Source organism: Balaenoptera borealis, assembly GCF_965194805.1.
Source record: "Balaenoptera borealis genome assembly, chromosome: 14".
Lineage (NCBI taxonomy): Eukaryota > Metazoa > Chordata > Mammalia > Artiodactyla > Balaenopteridae > Balaenoptera > Balaenoptera borealis.
The window spans coordinates 74,127,212-74,149,785 of record NC_138875.1 but is presented as its reverse complement, the minus strand read 5'-3'; the positions used below and the strand labels follow the sequence as shown (position 1 = coordinate 74,149,785).

The 22,574-nt window shown below is 49.8% G+C and overlaps 1 protein-coding gene across 9 annotated transcripts in view; it reads right to left on the bottom strand.

The window, feature by feature from the left end:
• KIAA1671 overlaps positions 1 to 22,574 on the bottom strand; it is a 198,233-nt gene that overhangs the window by 109,268 nt on the left and 66,391 nt on the right. For 6 of the 9 annotated variants that reach the window (XR_014234226.1, XR_014234227.1, XM_082354432.1 and 3 more), the window contains exon 6: positions 14,452 to 14,577. The exons of 1 other annotated variant lie outside the window; for it this stretch is intronic. Coding sequence is in view for 6 of the 8 variants with exons in the window: in XM_082354432.1 (XP_082210558.1) it covers positions 14,452 to 14,577 (126 nt within the window). In the remaining 2 variants the exon portion in view is untranslated. Of the gene's footprint in view, positions 1 to 14,451; positions 14,665 to 21,293; positions 22,556 to 22,574 lie in introns of those variants that run through there. 2 more of the 9 variants (XM_082354434.1, XM_082354433.1) reach the window with 2 other exon arrangements.

Sequence of the window (22,574 nt, the reverse complement as noted above, 5' to 3'; positions counted from 1 at the left end):
CAGGGAAGGGAGGGACAGACAGGGAAGGGAGGGACAGGGAAGGGAGGGACAGGGAAGGGAGGGACAGGGAAGACACCAGCACTGAGAAGGAGCCAGGCCAACATAAAGGGCGGAAGCACTCTGGCTGCACCAAAACCACCGTGCTCAGGGAGAGAAACCAGGCGGGAAGACCTCATGGTGGGAAATGTCCAGAAAAGGCGAAATGATGGACACAGAAGTAGGTCGGTGGCTGCCAGGGTCTAACGGGTATGGGCTTTCTTAATGGAGTGATGAGAAGGTTCTGGTATTAGGCAGTGGTGATGGTTGTGCAACTTTGTAAATTTACTGAAAATGATTACATTGTACGCTTAAAAAACGAGTGAATTTTATAGGATGTAGATTCTACCTCAATAAGCTTTTGGAGAAGGAGGAGAAGAAAGAAGAAAGAGGAGGAGAAGCCAGAGCAGGAGGAAGAGGAGGCAGCTTGCAAAGGACCGAGGGAGGTGGGGGGCAGCAGCAGGAAGAGCCCCAGGCAGGCGTGCGTGGGGCTGCATGCGCCTAGACCCCAGCCAGAGAGCCCCCCCTGCTAACTTAGTGAGCCCTGCTTGAGTACCTGCAGTGATGTTACTATGCTGGGGCACGAAGCTGCCAGGAGCAGGGATTTGCACTCAGATGGGCCTGGGTTCGAATCCCAGCTCTGATCCTGCCAAATGGTGTCGTCCTGGACAACCTGCTTCTCCTCTCTGTGCCTTGGTTCCTTCTGACATAAAACGAGGTCGGTGAAAAAGATAACAACGACCACAACGGCAACAATAATAATTTCTTCCCTCACAGGGCAGCTGGGGGATGAGGTGAGGTGAGGTGGGGTCAGAAGAGTGCCTAGCAGATTTCAAGTGCTCGCTCACTGAAAGCCTTGAGGATGAAGCGTGAGGTGGTAGGGACATTGCATGAGACTGAGGGAGGCCAGGTTCTTGCCCTCTAGGAGCTCAGGGTCTACAGGAGGGAAGCACCTGGGAATAAATTATGGCACTGGAGGCTGAAGGGCCTGGAGCGCACAGGAAAGGGTGCAACCCAGGAGGGCTTCTTAGAGGAAGCGGCATGGAGCCGAGGCTTGAGATACAACCAAACGTTCCTCTTCTCAGGAGACCCTGTCTTCAAGTAGAGGATTTAGCATCTCTGGAAATACATCTTCTTAGGTCAGAAATGCCATTTCTATATTCATAGGGCTCTCATTATGGGCTACCCACCCCCTGGACACATACAACCCCCCCACACACACACCTCTTTTAGAAATAAAACTTTGGGGAAACTTTTTTTCCCCAAAAAATAATTTATTCAAAAGAGAAACAACAGCAGTGAAAACAAACTGGGGTGGCCAGGGCTGTGAGGGCTGCAGATGAATGTCCCAACTTCAGCCCAGCAGCCCTGACTGGCTTGCAAAATCAAAACTGACAAGAGACCTGATGGGGACTCAAGCTGAGTGACACGTGCTCCAAAATCAGTGACAAGCGTTAAAATAAAAATCTAAATGGCCGTGGAAGACTTGGGTTTTTCGGTTTTAGAATGAAGGCCCTAGTGCAAAAGGGGTTAAAAGCTACTAATAAAGCAAAATGTTGAAAGCATTTAGATAGCCCCCATCCTGCCCTCTGGTGGTCACTTGCGAACACTGCATCAGGAAGCTGGTGCTTTCTTTTAATCTGGGAGGAGGATGGGTGGGGGAGAGGACAGAAACTGTAGCAAGACACCCCCTGGAGGACACTCAGGGCATTTCTGATGCCCCTTGAAGGTGGAGGCTTCCAAAAGAGTCTGACCTCCCTGGACCGAGCCCGCCGGTGGCACCTGCCCACTTTCCCAAGCTTCTGTTTCCCCATGAACTGTGGCAAAGATTCAGCGAGATCATATGTGAATCGAGACCGCCAATACCGCCTGTGTTAACTGAAGGCGGCTGGGTGTGGTTAAAAAAATTTTTTTTCTCCCATGTATAAAGACAGTGAGATTTCACAATGAGATCAAATCCCCGTCATCAGTTTTGCCTGGAACATCGGGTGGTCCAGCCACTCTGGGCAGGACCACCCTGGGAGGGCCCCCGCCCTCTACCCTGTTTGTCATTAAATTCCCATCCCTGCCTGGCCTGGCTTCTGAGGGTAGCCCCTGATACAGGATCTCGAGGGACACTGCCCACAAATTTGGATTCAGAAGCCCTGAATGCATCTATCTGAGGCCGGCACTTAGGGATCACCAGGTCAGGGGGTTTCTGAGGTGGAAGGAATGGGGTCCTCGGAGCACTGTCCCACCCCCCTGACTAAATTCTCCGCGTTGCTCCAAGCCCTCCTCTCTGCTCAGTGACAAGGCCACCCTGCGAGCACAGGGGTCCCCTCCCAGGAGTGTGGCAAGGACAACAAATCTCTGTTGTACAGGCAAAAGAGGTCAAGCCCCCCGGCCACTGCTCAGGCTGAGTCCTCTGCCTGGGTTGCCCTTCCTGCCTCTCTCTACCTGGCTGACTTCTACACACCGCCAAGACCCAGTTTCACTGTACCTCGAGCCATTCTGGCTTCCGCACAACCAAGTCAAGGGCGTCTGAGCACTGTTTCTCTCACCGGGCCGGTTAGCTGTGCACGTGCCTATCTGTCCTCCCTGCTCGGCTGCTGACTCACCCTCTGGCTCACTTGCTCACTCATTCATTCAACATGGCACCGAACAAAGGAGCCAAGAGCCCGGAAATCCTGCAGTTCTTGTTTGCAGTAGGGAGACAGGAGATCAGAAACCAAATAAATGGTAAGTGCAGACAGAGGTTAGAATAGTGAAGAAATGAAACCGGTACAAGGGGACTGTAAAAATGAGGGGAGTGCCAAAAAGTGGAAACACACCAAATGTCCATCAATCGACGCACAGATAATCAAAGTGTGGTATGTTGACATGACAGAGTACTATCTAGCCGTAAAAAGGAACGCGGTATCCATCCATGGCCCGGATGGACCTAGAAAACACTACGCTGAGTAAAATAAGACTGACCCAAAAGGACAGATATTGTGTGATTCCATTTATACAAGGTACCTAGAACAGGCAATTCTTAGAGACAGAAAACAGGAAAGGGTTTGCCTAGGGCTGGGGACCGACTGGGGATGGCCGCTAATGGGTACGGCTTTCTTTTTGGGTGACGAACACATTCTAGAGGTGACTGTGGTGATGGCTGCATATATTAAAAACCACTGAATTCTACCCTTTAAGTGAGTGAATTGTATGTCATGTGAATTACATCTTGATAAAGCTGTTACATTTTGAAAAGTGAGCCAAGTTCAAGAAAAACGTTAACTATGTATTAGTCCAGGTGGTTCATGAAAATGAAAAATGTTCAGAGTGATACATGAGAATGACTAGGGTTTGGGAAACGTCAAATCCGTGTGTTAGATCCTCCAAGCACAAGCTCCGTGTGGGTTCAAATCCCAGCTCTGCCACCTCCTGGCTTCATGATGTGGGCAAGTGACCTCACCTCTCTGGGCCCCAGCTTTGCCAACTGGAAAATGGGAACAAGAATAGTTCCCACCTCATAGGGTCACCGTGAGGATGAACCGAACACAGTGCCTGGCACATCCTAGGAGGTCGATAAATTGTATCAAGGAGGGGCCCGGGGATTGACTGCTAAGGGGTGCTTGGTTTCTTTGAGGGGTAATGAAAATCTTCTAAAATTGATTGCTTGATGGATGCACAAGTTTGTGAGTATACCAGAAGTGGAGTAAACCCTCGCGCTGCATGCCTACTATGTGCCGGGCACCGTGCTGAGTGTTCCCTGCCTCTCAGAGCCTCCACTCTGATGGGGGAGGAAGACACGGGGTGATGGGGGGGACACTGCATGTGACACAGGTGTCTGGGGTCCTTCTAGAGACGTGGCATCAGGGAAGGCCCCGCTGAGCAGTGACACTGAGCTGAGAGATGCCCTGAGAGGAGGGAAGTCAGGAGGGAATCTGGAGGACAGCAAACAGCCTGTGCTAAGGCCCTGGGTGGAAACACGCCTGCGTGTGAAGGGAACTTTCTGGAGGCCAGTGTGGCTTGAGAGGGGTGAGCGGAGATTGAGTGCTGGGAGCAGAGGTCACGTGGGTGGCCAGGGGCCAAACCACACACAGTCCTTTAGGCCCTTTGTGCCCACGAACTGGAGCCTGAGTGCGATGGGATTTTATCCTCCAGGAATCGATGTGAACCTGGCTTCTCTCCAGCGTGCGGTAGGTGCTCAGCAAACGCTTCTGGAATGAACTCTGAACTCTGCCTGGGCCCTGGACCACTAAGTCCGATTTACCAATGTCTTTCTCATCCACTCATGACAGCCTGTGAGGTGCACGGAGTGGGCTTCACCCCGTATCACAGATGAGGGAAATAAAGCTCAGCGAGGTGTCCGAAGCCAGAGAGTGGCAGCTGAACAAGGTTAGATGAGAATCCGGGTCAAGTGGGGCTTATTCGGGGTTCCCGCAGGTGTGTGTGTGTGTGTGTGTGTGTGTGTGTGTGTGTGTGTGTGTGTGTGTACATATACACAAGAGCACTTGTGTGCACCCTGGAAGCAGAAATCGTGTGGCCCCAGCAACCCTGCCAGGGTGCTGTGTCTCAATCGCCTGTACAGCTGAAGCAAGTAATTGTGACTGTTAGCAGTTGAAAGTGTATGTTCGTTAATGATTTACTTTCTTACAAAAAAAAAAAAGAAATGAGAATCAAGATTATTCTAGTATTAGCATCATTCTCACGCAAGGGCACGTCAACATACTTTCTCAAGGAGGTGAAACAAAAGGACGAGATCATCCTCTGCCCTCTGGGCCTCTGCTTCCTCACCTACGCAATGGCGGCAGTGTGCCATGGCACGGAATGGGTTAACACGTGGACAAGGTGAACAGGTCCCAGGATCTCCTCCCAGCGCCCGCATGCTGCCTGCCCGGCCCCAGTAGGGAGGCTTCGCAAGCGGAGCAGGTGCCCGGGAACCCACAGAACCCCGGGAGTTCCAGTGGCACAACTGAAACAGAATTCAGCCCAGCAGGACTCCCCTGTCCCCGAAAAACGCCCTCACCCCTCCCCGGCCACAAGGGGTGAGTCCACAGGCCAAGAATCAATCCAGGTGTTGCGATTCCTTTGCTGTGTGCCCTTGGGCCAGTCACCTCCTCTCTCTGAGCCTCAAGTTCAGTATCTCTAAAATGGGCATCTTCCTAGCACCTCAGGATACAGTGGGGTCACTCAGGGGAAAAATGCCAGGATATGGCACTCAACAAAGTGTAAGGGCCCAGGCCTCAGGTTCCTCATCTACAACATGGGGACAATCTCTTGGGGTTTGGGAGGATTAAACGGGACAGTGGAATAACGTTTGTATAGCACTCAGTGCAGGGACTGCCAAGTAGAAACTCAATATATGATGATATACAGTCATGGTAATAACAGCAAACACTTAAAAAACACCTACTAGGTGTCAACCACTGTTCACAGTGCCTTCTGACATTAATTCATGTAAACTCAGTTCATTTCTAACAAGTTGGCTCTATTATTATCCCTCTTTTACAGATGGGGAAACAGAAGCACAGAGATATTAACCCACACAAGGTCACATGGCTGAGAAGTAGCAGAGTTAAGATTCAAACCCAGGCTCTCTGACTTAAGATACATATTACACTTCAACTAAAAAATTGTTTTTGGTATGCATATTATAACACAAATTTTAAAAATTATTTTCTATGCAACAAAAGAAAAAATAGTAGATAAATTAGATGTAATCAAAATTGAAAACCTTCATGCATCAAAGAACACTACTAAGAGAATGAAAAAACAATCCACAGAATGGGAGAAAGTATTTGCAGATCATGTATCTGATAAGAGATGAATATCCAGAATATACAAATGTGTGTGTGTGTGTGTGTATATATATATATATATATATATATATATATATATATATATATATATATATATATACATACATATCAATCAGATTCAAAAATGGGCAAAGAAGATACACAACTAGCCAAGAAGCACAAGAAAAGATATTCAATATCATTAGTTGTTTGGGGAATGCAAATCAAATCCACAAGGAGATACCACTTCACACCCATTAGGATGGACAGTATTTTTTTAAAAAACACAGAAAATAACAAGTGTTGGTGAAGATGTGGAGAAATTAGAACCCTTGTGCATTATTGCTGGTGACAATGTAAAATTGGTGAAGCCACTGTGGTGAACCCTCAAAAAGTTAAACGTAGAATTACCATAGTTTTTTGAGCAATTCCACTCTCTGGTATAGACTCAAAATAACGGATAGCAGGGACTCAGATACTTGCACACCAATGTTCCTAGTAGCATTATTCACAATAGTCAAAAGGTGGACACAACCCAAGTGTCCATCCACAGAAGAACGGACAAACAAAATGTGTTCTGTACATACGAGGGAATATTATTCAGCCATAAAAAGGAGTGGAGTGCTGACATGTGCTACACCATGGACAAATAAATAAATAAAACAAGCCAAACACAAAAGGATACACATTGTATGATTCCATTTATATGAAGTACCCAGAAAGGGCAAATTCATAGAGACAGAAAGTAGAGTAGAGGTTACCGGGGGCTGTGGGAGGCGGGGAGGGGGGAGTTAGTGTTTCACGGCACAGACAGACTTTCTGTTCAGGATGATGAGAAAAGCTCTGAAGATGGATGGTGGTGATGGTTACACAACACTGAGAATGTATCTAATGACATACATTATTATAGATGTATAGTAAGCTTAAAATGGTAAATTTTACGTTATGTGTATTTAACCACAGTAATTTTTTTTTTTTTTAATCGTCTTGCCCAAATTGTTCCAACAGCCTCCTAACCGGTCTCCGAGCTTCCAGTTTACCCTCTCCAACCCTTCTCTGCAATGGCCACTAAAGGGTGCCCCAAGCTCCAAGGCGCTCCTCTGACCTTCTCTAACCCTGGTCCTAACTTCCCTTGGCTCTTCCAAGCCTCTGGCCGGCGAACACCACGCCCCTTATTCTAACCCTGAGGGTCCTTCTCAGCTGGGTCTAGTCAACGGGCTCATCCCCACCACTCCCCAGCTAACCCCCTCGAAGCTCCTGGAAAACCCCACAATGTCCCACCCAACACCGGAGTATTAGCTCCAGGGAGCAGGAACCACACGTCTTGTTCACTGCTGTACCTGATGGGCCCAAAACAGCACATGACACATAGTAGGTACTCATACATTTCTGTTGAATGAATGAGTGAGTGACTAAATCAACAAATAACTAGTTTGTACCATCCTGGGTTTACAGTCTAGGAATGTGAGCAATTTGAAGACAAGTTAACTTGTTCATCTTTATATCTGTAGAGCTTTGCATGAATTAATAACTGGGTGGAGGATGGATGGATGGGTAGGTAGATGGCTGGGAGGGTAGATGAGTGAGTGGGTGGAGAGAGAACTGGGTAAATGAATAAATACAAAATCCTCCCAATACAAAATCTCAGGCACAACTGGTCATTTGCATTTTAAGACCTAGTGAACAAAAGCTTTCTGGTCTGGCTGGTTTTAATTCAGAAAAGGAACTTTAATCAGCTGAGATATAAATTACTCCATTCTTCTCCAGCCCTTTGGACTCAACAGTGAAAGACAAGAAGCAATTAACAAGTGAAATTAGCCACCTGTCAGAGGATTCCTGGGCCTCCTAAGAGCCCAGCTTGCTGTCCAGATCCTCACCACTCAGCTCCGCGTCACGCTCCTAGAGCTGGCCCATCATCCAGACTCACCCAGGCAGAAGGAGTCACTCTGGCCGCTGGGCCGGCTCCCACCCGGCCTGTTCCTTCCACCTCAGCCTTCCTTCCCTTCCCTGAGGCCTGCTCCCCAGCAGATTGGGGGCCTTGGAGGGCGGGGATTGTGTCCTCCAATCCCTGAAGCCCAGTGCCCAGCACACATCTCACATCACAGCACACAGATGCTGGGCAGATTTTCTCTCTTGTCCTGTATCCTGGTTTGGAGGCCCAAGGCTTCCTTGACAAGGAAGCCAGACTGTACTAAACCATGCTATTTGGTTTTTGTTGTCATTGTTGTTTTGGCTGCACCACGCGGCTTGCAGGATCCTAGTTCCCCAACCAGAGATTGAACCCATGCCCCCTGCAGTGGAAGTGCGGAGTCCCGACCACTGGACCACCACGGAATTCCCGACAATGCTATCTGAACGACCAACGGCCATTTCCAATGTGGCCAACTTCCAGCGTGGAACACTGACTTTTCCAGACCCTCTTGCTGCTAGCAGTGGCCGTGTGACCCATTACTGCCCTCTGCGAGGGTGCTCCAGGGAGAGCTGTTGCTTTCTTGCAAACTCAGCTGACATGGCACCTCTGGCTTCCCACTTCTTCCCACCTGAAAGTGGACCGAGTGGCTGGAAAAGTGGCAGCCACCTTGGGACCATGAGGCACGAAGCAGGAGGGAAAGCCCAAGAGACTCTCAGAGGTGCTGACTTAAGTCAGCCGCTGCCCACCTCCAGATATCTTGCTGCGTGAGGCAAATTAGGCCTTTCAATTAAGCCAGTGAGCCACGTTCCTGGTACAGTTCAGCAAGACATGGACACAGGCCCAACCTCATATGCAGGAACACCAAGCAACACAGTATGGGGAGGAGAATTCACATCCCCAGCAAATAAAAAGCCATCATGTCTTTATGTACAACTTGTTTTTTAAGCACAATCTTTGATGAGTTCTTTCTAGCAGTTCATATATGGTTTTCCATTTTGCTTTTATTTCCTTCTCTTTTGACAGCCCAGTCAACCAACTGAAATTCAAAGAGAACCTCTAACCAGGACCACTGATGTCTCCATTTCGGGGCCACATCAAGAGTTCCCTCTTGGGCTTCCCTGGTGGCGCAGTGGTTGAGAATCTGCCTGCCAATGCAGGGGACACGGGTTCGAGCCCTGGTCTGGGAAGATCCCACATGCCGCGGAGCAACTAGGCCCGTGAGCCACGGCTACTGAGCCTGCGCGTCTGGAGCCTGTGCTCCGCAACAACAGGGGCCGCGATGGTGAGAGGCCCGCGCACCGCGATGAAGAGTTGCCGCCGCTTGCCACAACTGGAGAAAGCCCTCGCAGAGAAACGAAGACCCAACACAGCCAAAAATAAATTAATTAATTAATTAATTAATTAATAAAAAAAAAAAGAGTTCCCTCTTATCTCAAGTTGATCACATTCACAAGAATTACTATTCTTGTCATTAGAATTCAAAAAAATGTGCCCCCATTCTCCAGTCGTTATAATAAAGTTATCAGGCTCAGAGTGGATATATGTATATGTATAACTGATTCACTATGCTGTACACCTGAAACTAACACAACATTGTCAGTCAACTATACTCCAATAAAAATTTTTTTTAAAAAAGAGAGAAATCATAAAAAGGAAAAAAATAAAGTTATCAGGTTCAAATGCTTTCAAAGCTTCAGGGATTGCCCTGGCCGATCCTTGTCCAAAGATGACGGCATGATGACAGAGTTGCCAGGAGGTGTGCCACTGCTCAAAAGTAAGAACCACTGGTTCATCAGCAGGAGGTGTGGGAAAAGTCTGAACTCAGGATTAAAACACACACTGGGGGGGGGGGGGGGTGTCCAGGAATGACTTCCAGGCCATCTCCTGGACCCTGCATGACACTCAGGAGTAGAACACAGTTTCACACCCCCCAACCCTGGCCCAAGCTGCTCCCTCCACCAGGGGCAAACCACTTCTTCCCAGACCACACCCATCTGGCAAACGCTTGTTCATCTTTGAACACTTAAAACAATTGTCCCTCCTCTGTGAGACCTCCCCAGATGGAGAGATATACTCCCTAATCTTGGGGGAAACTTGGAACCATGAGCAAATTGAATGAGGGAATGTAGGTGAAGCACGCAACAGGGCGCCTGGCACACACAGTAAGGGCTCAGTGAACCAGAGCTGTTAGAACCCATGGCAGTTATTTACTTACCTTCTTATCTACCTGTGTCTTATTCATAACATGCAGATAAATATTTGTCAAAATAAAGACTGAACCCCCGAAATGTTCCATCTCAGCCCAACTGGGCTAGTCACTGACCCCAAGACCCGCCTCTCGCTTCACCTCACCTCCACACCTTTGCATGCATTGTCCCTACTTCCTGAGTGCCTGCCTTCACCTAACTATGCCCTCCTGGGCCACCTCCAGGCCCGCCTGGACTGTGGACCCCAGGAAACTGAGTGAGAGACTCTCCAGGGTCCCCTCACTCAGGGCCTGGCACAAAGTAGGCCCATGAAGGGGTGAACTCATCACTAGATGAGCCACCAAATGCTGACTGACGGGTTTGGGGATTTGGGAGAACATTCTTGAGGTTACCAGAGGCCCATCTGCCGCATCGCAGGGAACCCCCAGAGCCAGTGAATCTGTGCCTTCACGGTCACGGGAGGGGCCTCTGGGGTGAACCATGATCCAGGGTCGTGGTCCACGACTGAGTCACCGTGTTTTACAATCCCAGCACGAGTGCAAGCCAAAGGCTCACTTTACAAGGAAAAGAGGGTGTGCCCATCCACCACCACCCCTGGATGGGGGAGGGAGGAGGCTGGGCGTAGGACTAGGACCTGCCACACAGTCCGGAGGTCCTAAGGATGGCCCTGAAAGGAGCAGGGGAGCAGGGAGAGCAGAGAGCACCGGCCAGGGACTCAGAACTCCAGTCCCAGCCCAGCCCGGCCGCCGTGGGACCCCGGACAGAACACCGCCCCTCCCCTGCCCTCCGTTTCCTCAACGGCAAAAAAAACTCCTAAGAGACGGGACAACTTCCCGTTCCATCAGCAGCTCTTCGAGAGAATGTAGAGGAAAAAAACAGCTGACAGCAAATCATAATTAACAACACAGTGGGACTTCCCTGGTGGCGCAGTGGTTAAGAATCCGCCTGCCAATGCGGGGGACACGGGTTCGAGCCCTGGTCCGGGAAGATCCCACATGCCGCGGAGCAACTAAGCCCGTGTTCCACAGCTACTGAGCCTGCACTCTAGAGCCCGCGAGCCACAACTACTGAGCCCGTGTGCCACAACTACTGAAGCCTGTGCGCCCTAGAGCCCGTGCTCCACAAGAGAAGCCACCGCAATGAGAAGCCCGCGCACCGCAACGAAGAGTAGCCCCCACTCCCCGCAACTAGAGAAAGCCCGCGTGCAGCAACAAAGACCCAACGCAGCCAAAAATAAATAAATAAATTTATTTTAAAAAACCCAAAACCAAAACACAGTAACATTTATCAGGCAGTTACTCTCCATCAGTGCTTTATAAGCATCATCTCATTTCAGCCCCATCCTCCTACCACACAATGAGGTAGACTCAGACCTTGGGAGAGGCACTTACTGGCTCTGAGCCTCAGTTTTCCCACCTGTAAAATGGGGATAAACTACTATCTACGCCACCCAGTAAGCACTGTGGTGGGCACTGTGGTGGGCACTGTTATTCCTGCAATCCACCACTTTACAGAGGAAAAAAAAGAGAGGCCCCGAGTGCTAAACTCACTCGTTTGCCGCCTCTATGAAGCGGCCGGGTGGGACCGGTCTGACCTCATGCTCAGGGTCTGACCAGCTGGGGGTGGGTGGGGCTCTGCAGATCAGCAGGGCATCAGCCCCAGTGGGTCCCAGGCACCCTTCGGAGGGTGGCCAACCCTGTGCTGGACAAATATCATATTCTCAGCCCCGGGGCTTGGTTGGCTGTCTTGTTTCCTTGTGAGAGATGCACCAAGCACTGCAGGCCCAAGGGGAGAGAGGGGCTGGCAGGGCGGTCCCAGGCCAAAAGCACAGGCCTGAGGCAGAAGGGGCCCAGGGCCAAGGCTGGAGGTGAAACAGGCCCAGTATGCATTCCAGCTCCCCCGCTTGCTGACTGTGTGGCCTTGGGCAAGTGGCTTAACCTCTCTGAGACTTGGTTTCCTCCTCTGCAAAATGGGATTCATATTCCCTAACATGAGTGGGGAGTGGGAACTGACAAGGCCTGGAGCACAGACTCAAAAAAGGGAGATGAACCTGAATCTCAATTGGAAGTCAACAGTACAAAGTCATCAATCAAAACAGTGACAGGAGTAACGGCGGATGGCGTTTATCCACTAGTGAATGAATCCCCAAATGTACCACGGAGTATAAAATGCAGGACTGACCACCTCCTACCTCCAGAGGGGTAGGGGCAGCTGGCAGGGCCAAGGGCTCAGGACCCCAGGCCTCACCTGCAGGGTTGCCCTGCTTATGTCAGGCCCTCTCTCGGGGCCTCAGTTTCCCCATTCATAATGAGAGAGTTGGACTAGGAGAGAAAAAGGGAGATGACAGGAGGACGGGGAGTTAGGAGGAGGAGGAGGAGGGGGCAAGGGAGGTGGAAGAGAAGGAGAGGAAAAGGAAAGCGGGAACAGTGATCCCCGCAGCCAAGGCATTAACTGGGAATTTACTTTCCTGACGGCTGAGTGACCTCATTTACTACTGCTCACAAAAATACTCTGGAGGCCACTTAGGACCAGCCTCATTTTACAGAAGCAAAAACTGAGGCTCAGTGGGGTCCATCAAGCCACTTGCCTGAGGTCACAGAGTGCCAGAGCCAGAACCTGAACCTACTTCTTTCAGTCTCCAGAGCCCCAATGCTGAGGTACCCCCAGACAGGCTTTTGGAGCCATCAGAAAGTGAGCTGAACACCACCACCCCCTGGTGGCCACTACCTGGAATTGCAGGTGTCAGTCCTGAAAGCAGGGAACCGAGGTCTGGGGCTCCAGCTCTGTCTTGCTCAGGCTCAGTACCCCAACCCATCCACCTCCAGGGGAGAGGTGATCAAGCAGGCAGCAATGGGGCAGGGGCCTTGGGGGCCAGAAGGAGGGAGCCACCTGACAACTCCATGGACAAAGGCTCCTCAGTGACAGAGGGAGAAAGGGGAGGGGCCAGCAAGCAGAGACTGTAAAAAGACAGGGTTTGAATGCTCTTCGCTCCATGGCCTTTGTCTTCTCTCTCTCTCTCTCTCTCTCTCTCTCACAAACATACATACACACACACACACACACACACACACACACACACTATCAGATAAGCTGGGTCAGTGCCTGAGAGGGAGTGGAGATAAGGGTGAGAAAGAAATCGGTGGCTGAGATCTGGACACTTGAGGAATTTTCCAGGGCTTCTCAGCCGACATCTGAGTCCCTGCATGGGAGCTGTCACCCCCAGCCCCAGTCAGGCCTTTTAACTCTCCCATCATGTCTCGGCAAGAAGCCTGCCAGGGGCGGCGTCTTCACCCATTTTACAGAGGAGGAGACCAAGGTTTAGGGAAGTGAAGTCTCTTGCCCGTGGCCATAAAGCTAGAAGGAATGGACCTCAGGCTTCAATGCTGCAGGAGCCCACGTCTCAGAGACGTGAGACTGGGCACAGATAACCACTGAAATGCATGCAGCCTTGCACTCAGAATGACCTCAGGCACAGAGCTGGTGTTGCCTCATTAAAAAAGGCTTATCTCAGATGTCCCCACGCAAGGCCCAGGGCCTGGGAGGGACTTCAGGAGGAAATGCAGAGCTCAGCAGATCTCCAAGGATCATGGAGCAAAAGTGAAAAAAAAAAAAAAACCAGAAAAGAAAATCACGGAAATTCAGACGTGGTGAAGCCCTGGAGCCCAGCTGGGGACACTGAGGCTCCAGCGAAGGGGGCTCACCTGGGGTCCCGCCACCTCATTTACCTACTTGCTTCCACAAGTGAGGAAACAGGCTGAGAGGGAGGAAGTGCTGGCTGAGGAGACAGAGCTCAGTGACAGCCAAAAGGACACTCGAAAACAAGAATAATAATAACAACAACAACGATAATAATAATGGTAATGTAACACTTATTAAAGTGTTTACCGGGACCAAGCTAAACACTTCTCGAATTATCTTATCTGAACCCCATATCAGCCCTGTGAAGGAGATGTTATTACTACCCCCATTTTACAGATGAGGACACTGAGGCCAGACGCCCATCTGCATGCAGAGCTAGGATGTGAACCCAGGCGATCCGGCTCCAGAAGCAGCTTAACCCCACCTTCCTCCTGTCGTCACCACACTAACTATCACTGTCTGAATTACCATGTGCTGGGCCCCACGCAATCCTACTCCATCCTCCCAGCGGCGCAAAAGAAGCAGGAATCACAGCCCTGTTCTCCCGGTGAACAAACTGAGGTGCAGAGAAATTAAGAAAAATTGCTCAAAGAGGCTGAGAGGAGGAGACAGTGCTGGGATTCGAACCCAGGGCTCTCGGACCCCAGCACGTGTTCTCCTAACTGCTCCACGCCAAACAGCAGGGGCTACCCCTCCACAAGGGGCCAAAGACCCACGAGGGGAGAAGGCTTCCCCAGCAGAGCCACCAAACACCCTCCACGTCATGAACCATGGCACAGCCAGACAGCACCAGGCTCCCGGACAGTCACCTGCCCGTCCCCGTCCCCCTCAGGCCCTGGGGCCAGCCTGGGACATTCCCAACTGCGTCCACTCTGGCCACGCCAGCACCACTCACCACGAAGGGCCCGCTCCTCTTGTCCTTGCAGAAGCTGTGGCTTCTCCGGGGGCCCGCGGCCACAGGCGTCACCTGCCGGAGCAGCGGCTCATTGTCCTGAAGGGCATCCTCCCTCCCCGGTGGCTCCTGAGGCACAGGACACAAGAAAAGGACTTTACTGGGGCTTCCCTATTTGCAGGAAGAATATGTCACACCGAGAGAGTCCATTCTGACCTAAAAGGGCAAAGAAGAAAATTAAAGCTCCAGATGCTCCATCCCCACCCCCCCGCACCATCCCATGGCAGGTGGTCCACCTCAGTGAACGGGGGTAATATGTAGGAGCAGCAGGTCTGGGTTCAGCCCAGCCTCAGCCACTTAGTAACTGTGTTACCTCAGCTGTGTGCCTTAACCTCTCTGAGCCTTGACCATGTGGGGAAAGACCCCTAATAATCGTCCTCAGTTCAGGGATGGACCAGCCCGTGGAAAGCGTGTGACTCAGTGCTGCCACCAGGGGGCAGACATGTGTGAGACCTGGGTGCCTGGTTGGCTTCATCTTAGTCTCCCCCATGCCTGGCATGTGGGGAGCCCTCCGTAAATGTTAGCCTGCCTCATCACTGCCACTGGCAACTTTTGGTGACCTCATTTTAGACATCCTTCCATGCATCCAAACACATGTGCACGTATACAGAGAAATGGTACATGAATACAATGGAGTAGGTGTGCTGGTATGAATCCTGTTATTTTTATATATAAGGGGATAGTCACAAGCCAGTAAACACGGGACTCTAGAATGTGGATTTTACATACCTCACACTGTCCCTGCCCAGAGAGGGAAGGCATCTGCTTAAGAACACGCAGCATGAGTGAAGAGCATGGCTGGATTCCTGATCCCTTGCCTCACAGCCTCTTTTTTGATGCCTTATGAGGCTCTCTGGTTCTCCTCTGACCTCCCTGGCTATTCCTTCTCAGGCTCCCTGCATCTCAGAGGGACATGTGAAAGTGTGACCCAGGCCAGCCACGCAGCCTCCTCTTCTACATCACTCCCTTGGGGTTTCTTATCACACCCCATGGCTTAAATAAATCCCGTGTACACACGGACGAGTCCGGATTCTGTCTCTCTGTGTTGGGACTCCAGACCTGCAGATCCCATTGCCCACTTACCATCTATAGTCACTGCTCACGCTGATCTGAGATCTCGTGTGCCCAAAACAGGCCTCTCCATTCCTCCCCTCCAATCGCTCCTCCCCACCTTGTCCCCGTCACCAGCTGGGTAGGCCAAGACCCTCGGGTCACCCTCTGTCTCCTCTTTCTCTCCGTCCCATCAACAAAGCTGACACTGCCTTCAAAACATGCTGCAAACCTCACATCATATACGAAAATCGACTCAAAATAGATCAAAGACCTAAATGTCAGAGTCAAAAGGAGAAAACTCTTAGAAGAAAATATAGGCTTATATCTTCATGACCTTCATGGATTAGGCAAGAGTTTCTTAGATAGGGCACCAGAAGCTCAAGCAGCAAAAGAAAACTAGACTACATCAAAATGAAAGACTTTGATGCTTCAAAGGGTACCATTAAGAAAGTGAAAAGTGGCACTTCCCTGGCAGTGGTTGGGAATCCGCCTGCCAATGCACGCGACACAGGTTCGATCCCTGGTCCGGGAAGATCCCACGTGCCGCGGAGCAACTAAGCCCATGCACCACAACTACTGAGTCCGCGTGCCACAACTACTGAAGCCCGCATGCCAAGAGCCTGTGCTCCGCAAGAAGAGAAGCCATTGCAATGAGAAGCCCGCACACTGCAAAGAAGGGTAGCCCCTGCTCGCCACACTAGAGAAAGCCCATGCGCAACAACAAGACCCAACGCAGCCAGAAGTTAATTAATTAATTAATTAATTTTTAAAAAGTGAAAAGACAACCCACAGAATGGGAGAACATTCCTGCAAATCATTCGGTCTCATAAAGCACTTGTATCCAGAATGTACAAAGAATAATTACAGCTCAATAATAAAATAACAAACGAATTTAAAAATGGACAAAGGATCTGAATAGACATTACTCCAAAAAGGTACACAAATGGCCAATAAGCACGTTAAAAGACGTTCAACAGGAAATGCAAATCAAAACCACAATGATCATTTTGCAATATATACAAATACTGAATCATCATGTTATATCAGAAATTGATATAACATTACATGTCAATTATATCTCAATTTAAAAAAAACCACCATGAGATATCACTTCACACTCACTGGGATGGCTAGGATCAGAATGACAGATGATAGCAAATGTTGGCTAGGATGCAGAAAAATTAGAACCCTCATACACTGCTGGTGGGAATGCAGAATGGTGCAGCTGCTTTGGAAAACAGTCTGACAGCCCCTCGAAAGTGAAACCTGGAGTTATTACCATATAACCCAGCAATGCCACTCCCAGGTATATAGCCAAAGAAATGAAAGCATACAAAAACTTGTGCATGAATGTTCAAAGCACCTTCCTCCATAATAGCTAAAGAGTGGAAACAACCCAAATGCCCATCACCAATGAATGGATAAATAAAACGGGGTGCATCTATACTGCAGAATATTATTCGGCCATAAAAAGGAATGAACTACTAATATATGCTACAATACGGACGGACCTTGAAAACATTATGCTAAGTGAAAGAGGTCAGTCACAAAGGACCCCTTCGTGTGATTTCATTTATATGAAATGTCCAGAATAGGCAAATCTATAGAGACAGAAAGTAGATGAATGGTTGCCTGGGCCTGGAGGGTATTAGGAGAACAGGAAGTGACTGGTCAGTGGGTACAGGGCTTTCTGGGGGATGAAGAAGATATTTTAAAATTGAATGTGATGATGGTTGCAGAACTCTGTGAATATACTAAAAGCCACTGAATTAACTGTACACTTTAAATGGGTGAATTGCATGGGCCATGAATTTATATTTCAATAAAGCTGTTACCACCTCCTCAAAAAATGCTGCTAACCCCTCCACTGCCACCACCCTGGTGCAAGCCCTGTCACCTGTCTGAGGACCACGGCAGCCTCCTTACGGGCCTCCCTGCTTCCACCCTCACCCAGAGGGCAGCCAGGGGTCTCTCTGAGACACAGATGGTGGCAGCAGCTCAGAACCCTTTGCTAGCTCCCTTACGCTCTGGCCCCTCCTCACCTCTCCAGCTCAGCTCTGGCCAGCATCCCAGGGCCCACTGGGGTCCCTCCAGCATCCCCAGGACCAGCTCATCCCCATGCTGGGGCATCTTCACTCACTGCTTCTGCCTCTTCCCCGCAGATCCCGGCCTGCCTGGGGTGCTCCCATCACTCACATGGCATCTGTCAAGTCCCTTCCCATGAGACAGCCCCTTAGAGAAAGCGGGTGACAGGGAGGTTACTCCATCTCCCCAGGACTTACCACTCTCTGAATGATCCCACTCACTCACTCTGCTTGCCCATCTGGACCAGCGCTGTCTGCTAGAACACTCTGTGATTATGGCGAGGTTCTCCATCTGGGCTGAGCAATACCACGGCCGTGGGCCACTTGTGGCTTTTGAGCATTTGGATGTGTCCAGTGTGACGAAGAAACTGAATTTTGGATCTTACTTAATTTTAACTAATTTAAATTGAAAGAACCACACGTGGCTAGCGGCTGCCGTATTGGACGGCACAGCCTGATACAGTGGACTGGGCCCTCCCAGCAACCCTGGTGCCCAGAACAGGGCCTGACACCAGATTCGTACACTTATGCAATGTGTGAAGAGATGAAGGTTGACCCTAAGTGCATCCCTCTGACTTCCACAAACCTTCTCCACATTAGGCCCTGGGCCAGGCACTTGACTATATGTTACTTTGTGATAAATCTCCAGCAAGTCCATGAGGCAAGCAGGATTCCCATTCTACAGGTGAGGAAACTGAGGCTCAGAGAGGTCTGGCAAGGTGCCCAGAGCCACACAGCTGGTAAGTCACAAAGCTAGGTCTGCCCAATGCCAGGTCTGCCCCATTTGCAGTCCAGGGCTGTTTCCAGGAAGAAGTCAAATCATGAAAGTACAAAGTGTTCATCTTCCTAATGAAGAATTCTTTTTCCAAAAGAAAAGTGGCGGAACTTAAGCCAGCAGGTTATAGGAAGGAAATACAAATGGCCTCACGCACAAGTGACAGGATGGAAGGCACTCATTGGGAGCATGAGCTCCGAAAGTTTGATAACCCAGCCGGCTGGCAAGGCTGAGGGAAGACGGGGCCCTGTCACCACCGGGGAGGATGTGAACCGGTACAGCTCCACTGCATGGCGCGCTGGCAGTCCTGCAAAGCCACAGCCCCCTTCCCCCGTGGAAGGGCCATCGCCATTCGGAACCCACAGATACACCTGCACGTACGTGGTTTGTAAATAGTAAAAGGTGGGAAATATCATCCACCTCTACTATGCAGCAGTTAAAAACAATGAGGACGCTCGCTGTCTGCGGGCTGAATGCAAAAGTTCTCAAAGAGGCTTTATACAAAAAAAAAAAACCAAAAAAACGGCAGGTAGCAGATCTGTGGGTTCAGCATTGACCCTCCACCCAAGAATCCCCAGGGGAGCTTCTAAAACTGACAAAGGCAGGCCCCACCCCAGAGACTTCAGCCAAATTGGTCTGGGGGGAAGCCCCTGCACTGCTGTCTTTTAGGACTTACCCATAGGCAACCAAAGTTTCAACCACTCTTAGAGAACGCTCTCTTTTACGGAAAAGGGAAGGAAAAACAAGACTTACGTATTCACATTTGCTTGTATTTTCGGAAAGAAACTCTAAAAGAATTTGGGCAGAAAAGAATATGATTACGGGATGAGGAGGAACGGGAGGATGGAGAATGAGAGGTCTGGGGGAATTTTTACTTTATAAGTATTTTTGGAGCCATGTGAAAATATTCTCTCTTGAAACGAAAATAAATCATTTGATGAAATGAAATACTATAATTGGGCCTGGGACAAAGTTCTGATAAATGTTAAGTGAAAAAGAAAGAAAGAGTGAGAACGAAGGGAAGAGAGGAGGGAGGGAGGGAGGGAGGAATAACTTTAATTGCAATCACACCGCATGTGGGGCACATGAGCAGAATTGGCTGTCGATCAAGAAATCTTCACCCAAGGAAGCAGAGATGCACCTCAAGATGCTCAATGAAGCCCTAGAACTCAAATCAACCCAAATGTCCATCCACAAAAGTCTGGATAAGAAAAGCTTGGGCTCAGTCATGATGAAATACTTTGCAACCATTAAAAGTAATAAGGTGATTATATATGCACTTTTTTTTTACTGTTAAAGTTTTAAAAGCAAGTTATCTGGGTGTATATCTGAAAAAAACAAAAACATTAACTCAGAAAGATCCATGCACCCCAATGATCACAGCAGAATTATTTATAATTGCCAAGGTATGGAATGTAAATGTCCATCAACAGATGAATGGGTAAAGAAGATGTGGTGTGCGTGTGTGTGTATATGTGTGTGTGTGTACCACACACACGCTGGAATATTACTCGGCCATTAAAAAGAACGAAATTTTGCCATTTGCAGCAGCATGGATGGATTTGGAGGACATTATGCTAAGTGAAATAAGTCAGAGAGAGAAAGACACATACTGTGTGGTATCACTTATATGTGGAATCTAAAAAATACAACAAACTAGTGAATATAATAAAAAAGAAGGAGACTCACAGATACAGAGAACAAACTAATGGTTACCAGTGGGGCATTGGGGGAAGGGGCAACGTAAGCGTGAGGCGGGGGGGAGGTACAAACTATTGGGTGTAAATAGGCTCAAGGATGTATTGTATAACCTGGGGAATATAGCCAATATTTTGTAATAACTATAAATGGAAAGTAATCTTTAAAAATTTTACAAAAAAATTTAAAAAAATTTTAAATACACGACAGAAAAAACAAAGCAAGTTGTGAGATTTTCTGAAGAATGCTGCCATGTTTCCACAGAACAGTATGCATTTACCTATCTGTGTCTGGGCCAGGGTGCCCCAGCCTCAGATCTACATACATTTGGGGCTCCGTGATTCTCTGTATTGGGGGCTGTGCTGTAGGATGTTGTGGAGCACCCCCGGTCTCCACCCAGTACATGCCAGGAGCAAACTCTTCCCTGGTTACGACAACAAAAAATGTCTCAAACTTTGCCAAATGCGCCCTGGGAGCAAAGCTGCCCATGGCCGAGAACCACCAACAGGCCTGGAGGGGAGGGTCCCAGTGCACCAGAGGGTCCTCATTTGGGGGAGCTTTCCATCCTAAACCATATGTTTCAATAATATTTTAAATTGTGCCCAAGCATTCACTACTTTTGCAATAAGAAAAATACAACAATTATAAATCAATACATATACGATGGGTAAGCCACTCTGGAGTGTGGGCAAGTCTCCAAGGAGATCAAAAACCGTAACAGTGGCTGCATCTGGGGGACAGGAAAGGAAAGGGGTCCGGGGGGACATTTTTCTATACACGTTATACACTCTTGTAAGGTCTGAATTTTCAACAACCAACATTTTTTACTTCTGTTTTGCTCTTATTTATTTTTTAAAGGTCAAGAACCAAAGATCTTTGGGCAGGAGAGAAGAGAAACGGGAGCTGTTCCAAGGCTTCCCAGTCCCCTTTGTGAGAAAACAGATCCCCTGACAATGAGCGCTCCTGGGGCCCCGGCACCCCGGGCGGGCGTCCAAGGCTGGGCTGGGGTGGCCCCTCCACGAGGCCCCGAGTCTCCTGCTGCCGGCGGGCCCCTCAGCCAGGCGCTGGCACACAGATGCAGTGTCACATTTCCACGGCCTCTTCCCCCTCTCGCTTCCCCATAACAACAGCCTGGAGCTGGGTGGGGGGGCGGGGGGAGGCGAAACCCTTCCCGGGAGCCCGCTGCCTGCCCGGCCCATGCTGGGCACTTTATCTCCTCTCCGCCTGGTCGCAGCGCCTCAAGGAAGGAATCCCCGTTAACTCCTAACTCCGGAGAGGGGGAAACTGAGGCTCGGGGAGGCCAAGTGCCTGCTCTGCACACAGCTGAGCCGGTGAGCGGCAGAGCGGAGATTCCAACGCAAGCCTGAATATGGTCATTGGAAGAGACGTGGGTTCAAAGTCTGCTTCCACCACTTATGCGCCCTGAACCTTAGGTGAATTCTCCTATCGCTTAATTTCCACAACATCCCTTTCTAGGTTGGATGGGGGGTGACAGGGAGGGGCCCGTAGTCAGTTTCCACACTGGCCCCAGGGCATGCCGTTTTTTTTCCCACCTCTGAACCTCTGCCCATGCTGTGCTCCTACCAAGAACGCCCTCACCTCCCTTAATCAGCCCATCCGAATTCATATCCATCCCTCAAGGGTGGGCTCAGGCCAGGGCCTCCTCCGGGACGTCTCCCTGGGCCTCTTCTCCAGCGCCTCACTCTGCACCACATCCTTTCCTGGCCATCAATCACCATGTCCCACCTCCGCACAGAGATCGAAAGTTTCCCGAGGGCTGACTCCATGCCTCAGATTTCTTCCCCACCTTCATGATCTCTCATTCCACTGAAAGCTCGGGTATCGGGCTAGACCTGGGTGCAAACACTGGCTACGCCACTTGGTGCTTTGTGACTTGGGATAAGTTACTGAACCTCTCTGAGCCTCAGTTTTTTCCATCTGAACAAGGTGATCATACCTGCAGCAGACGTTGTGGGTGTCCTGCCCACCACTCAAGTATACGCCAATGCTGCGTGAGGATTTTCCTCTCCACCACTGAGCATGGCCCCAGCCAGGTTAGAGGAGTCTGAATGGTAAAAACTCCAGACACAGCCTCAGGCAAGGACAGAGGGGAACTAGGAAAAAAATACTCCAGGTCCCCTGCCCCTTGGACAGGACCACCCAGAGGTGACCTGTGCTGCTCCCCAGGGGTCTCCAGTGAGAACGAGCCTCAGGTGCCCACACCTTCATCACCTGCTTCCCTTCCCTGACTCACTTCTCCTCCCCACACCAGCTCCTCTGGGGATCACCTCCTAAAACAACTTGCAGGGGGCTGCTTCTATAGGAACACAAACCACGACAATCCCTCTCGTGTGGATTGTCCTGAGGCTCATGTGAGCTCACTCATTCAACAAACACTTCTTGAATGTTCACGAAACATCAAGCAGGATGCTGGACTCTGGGGATACAATGATGAA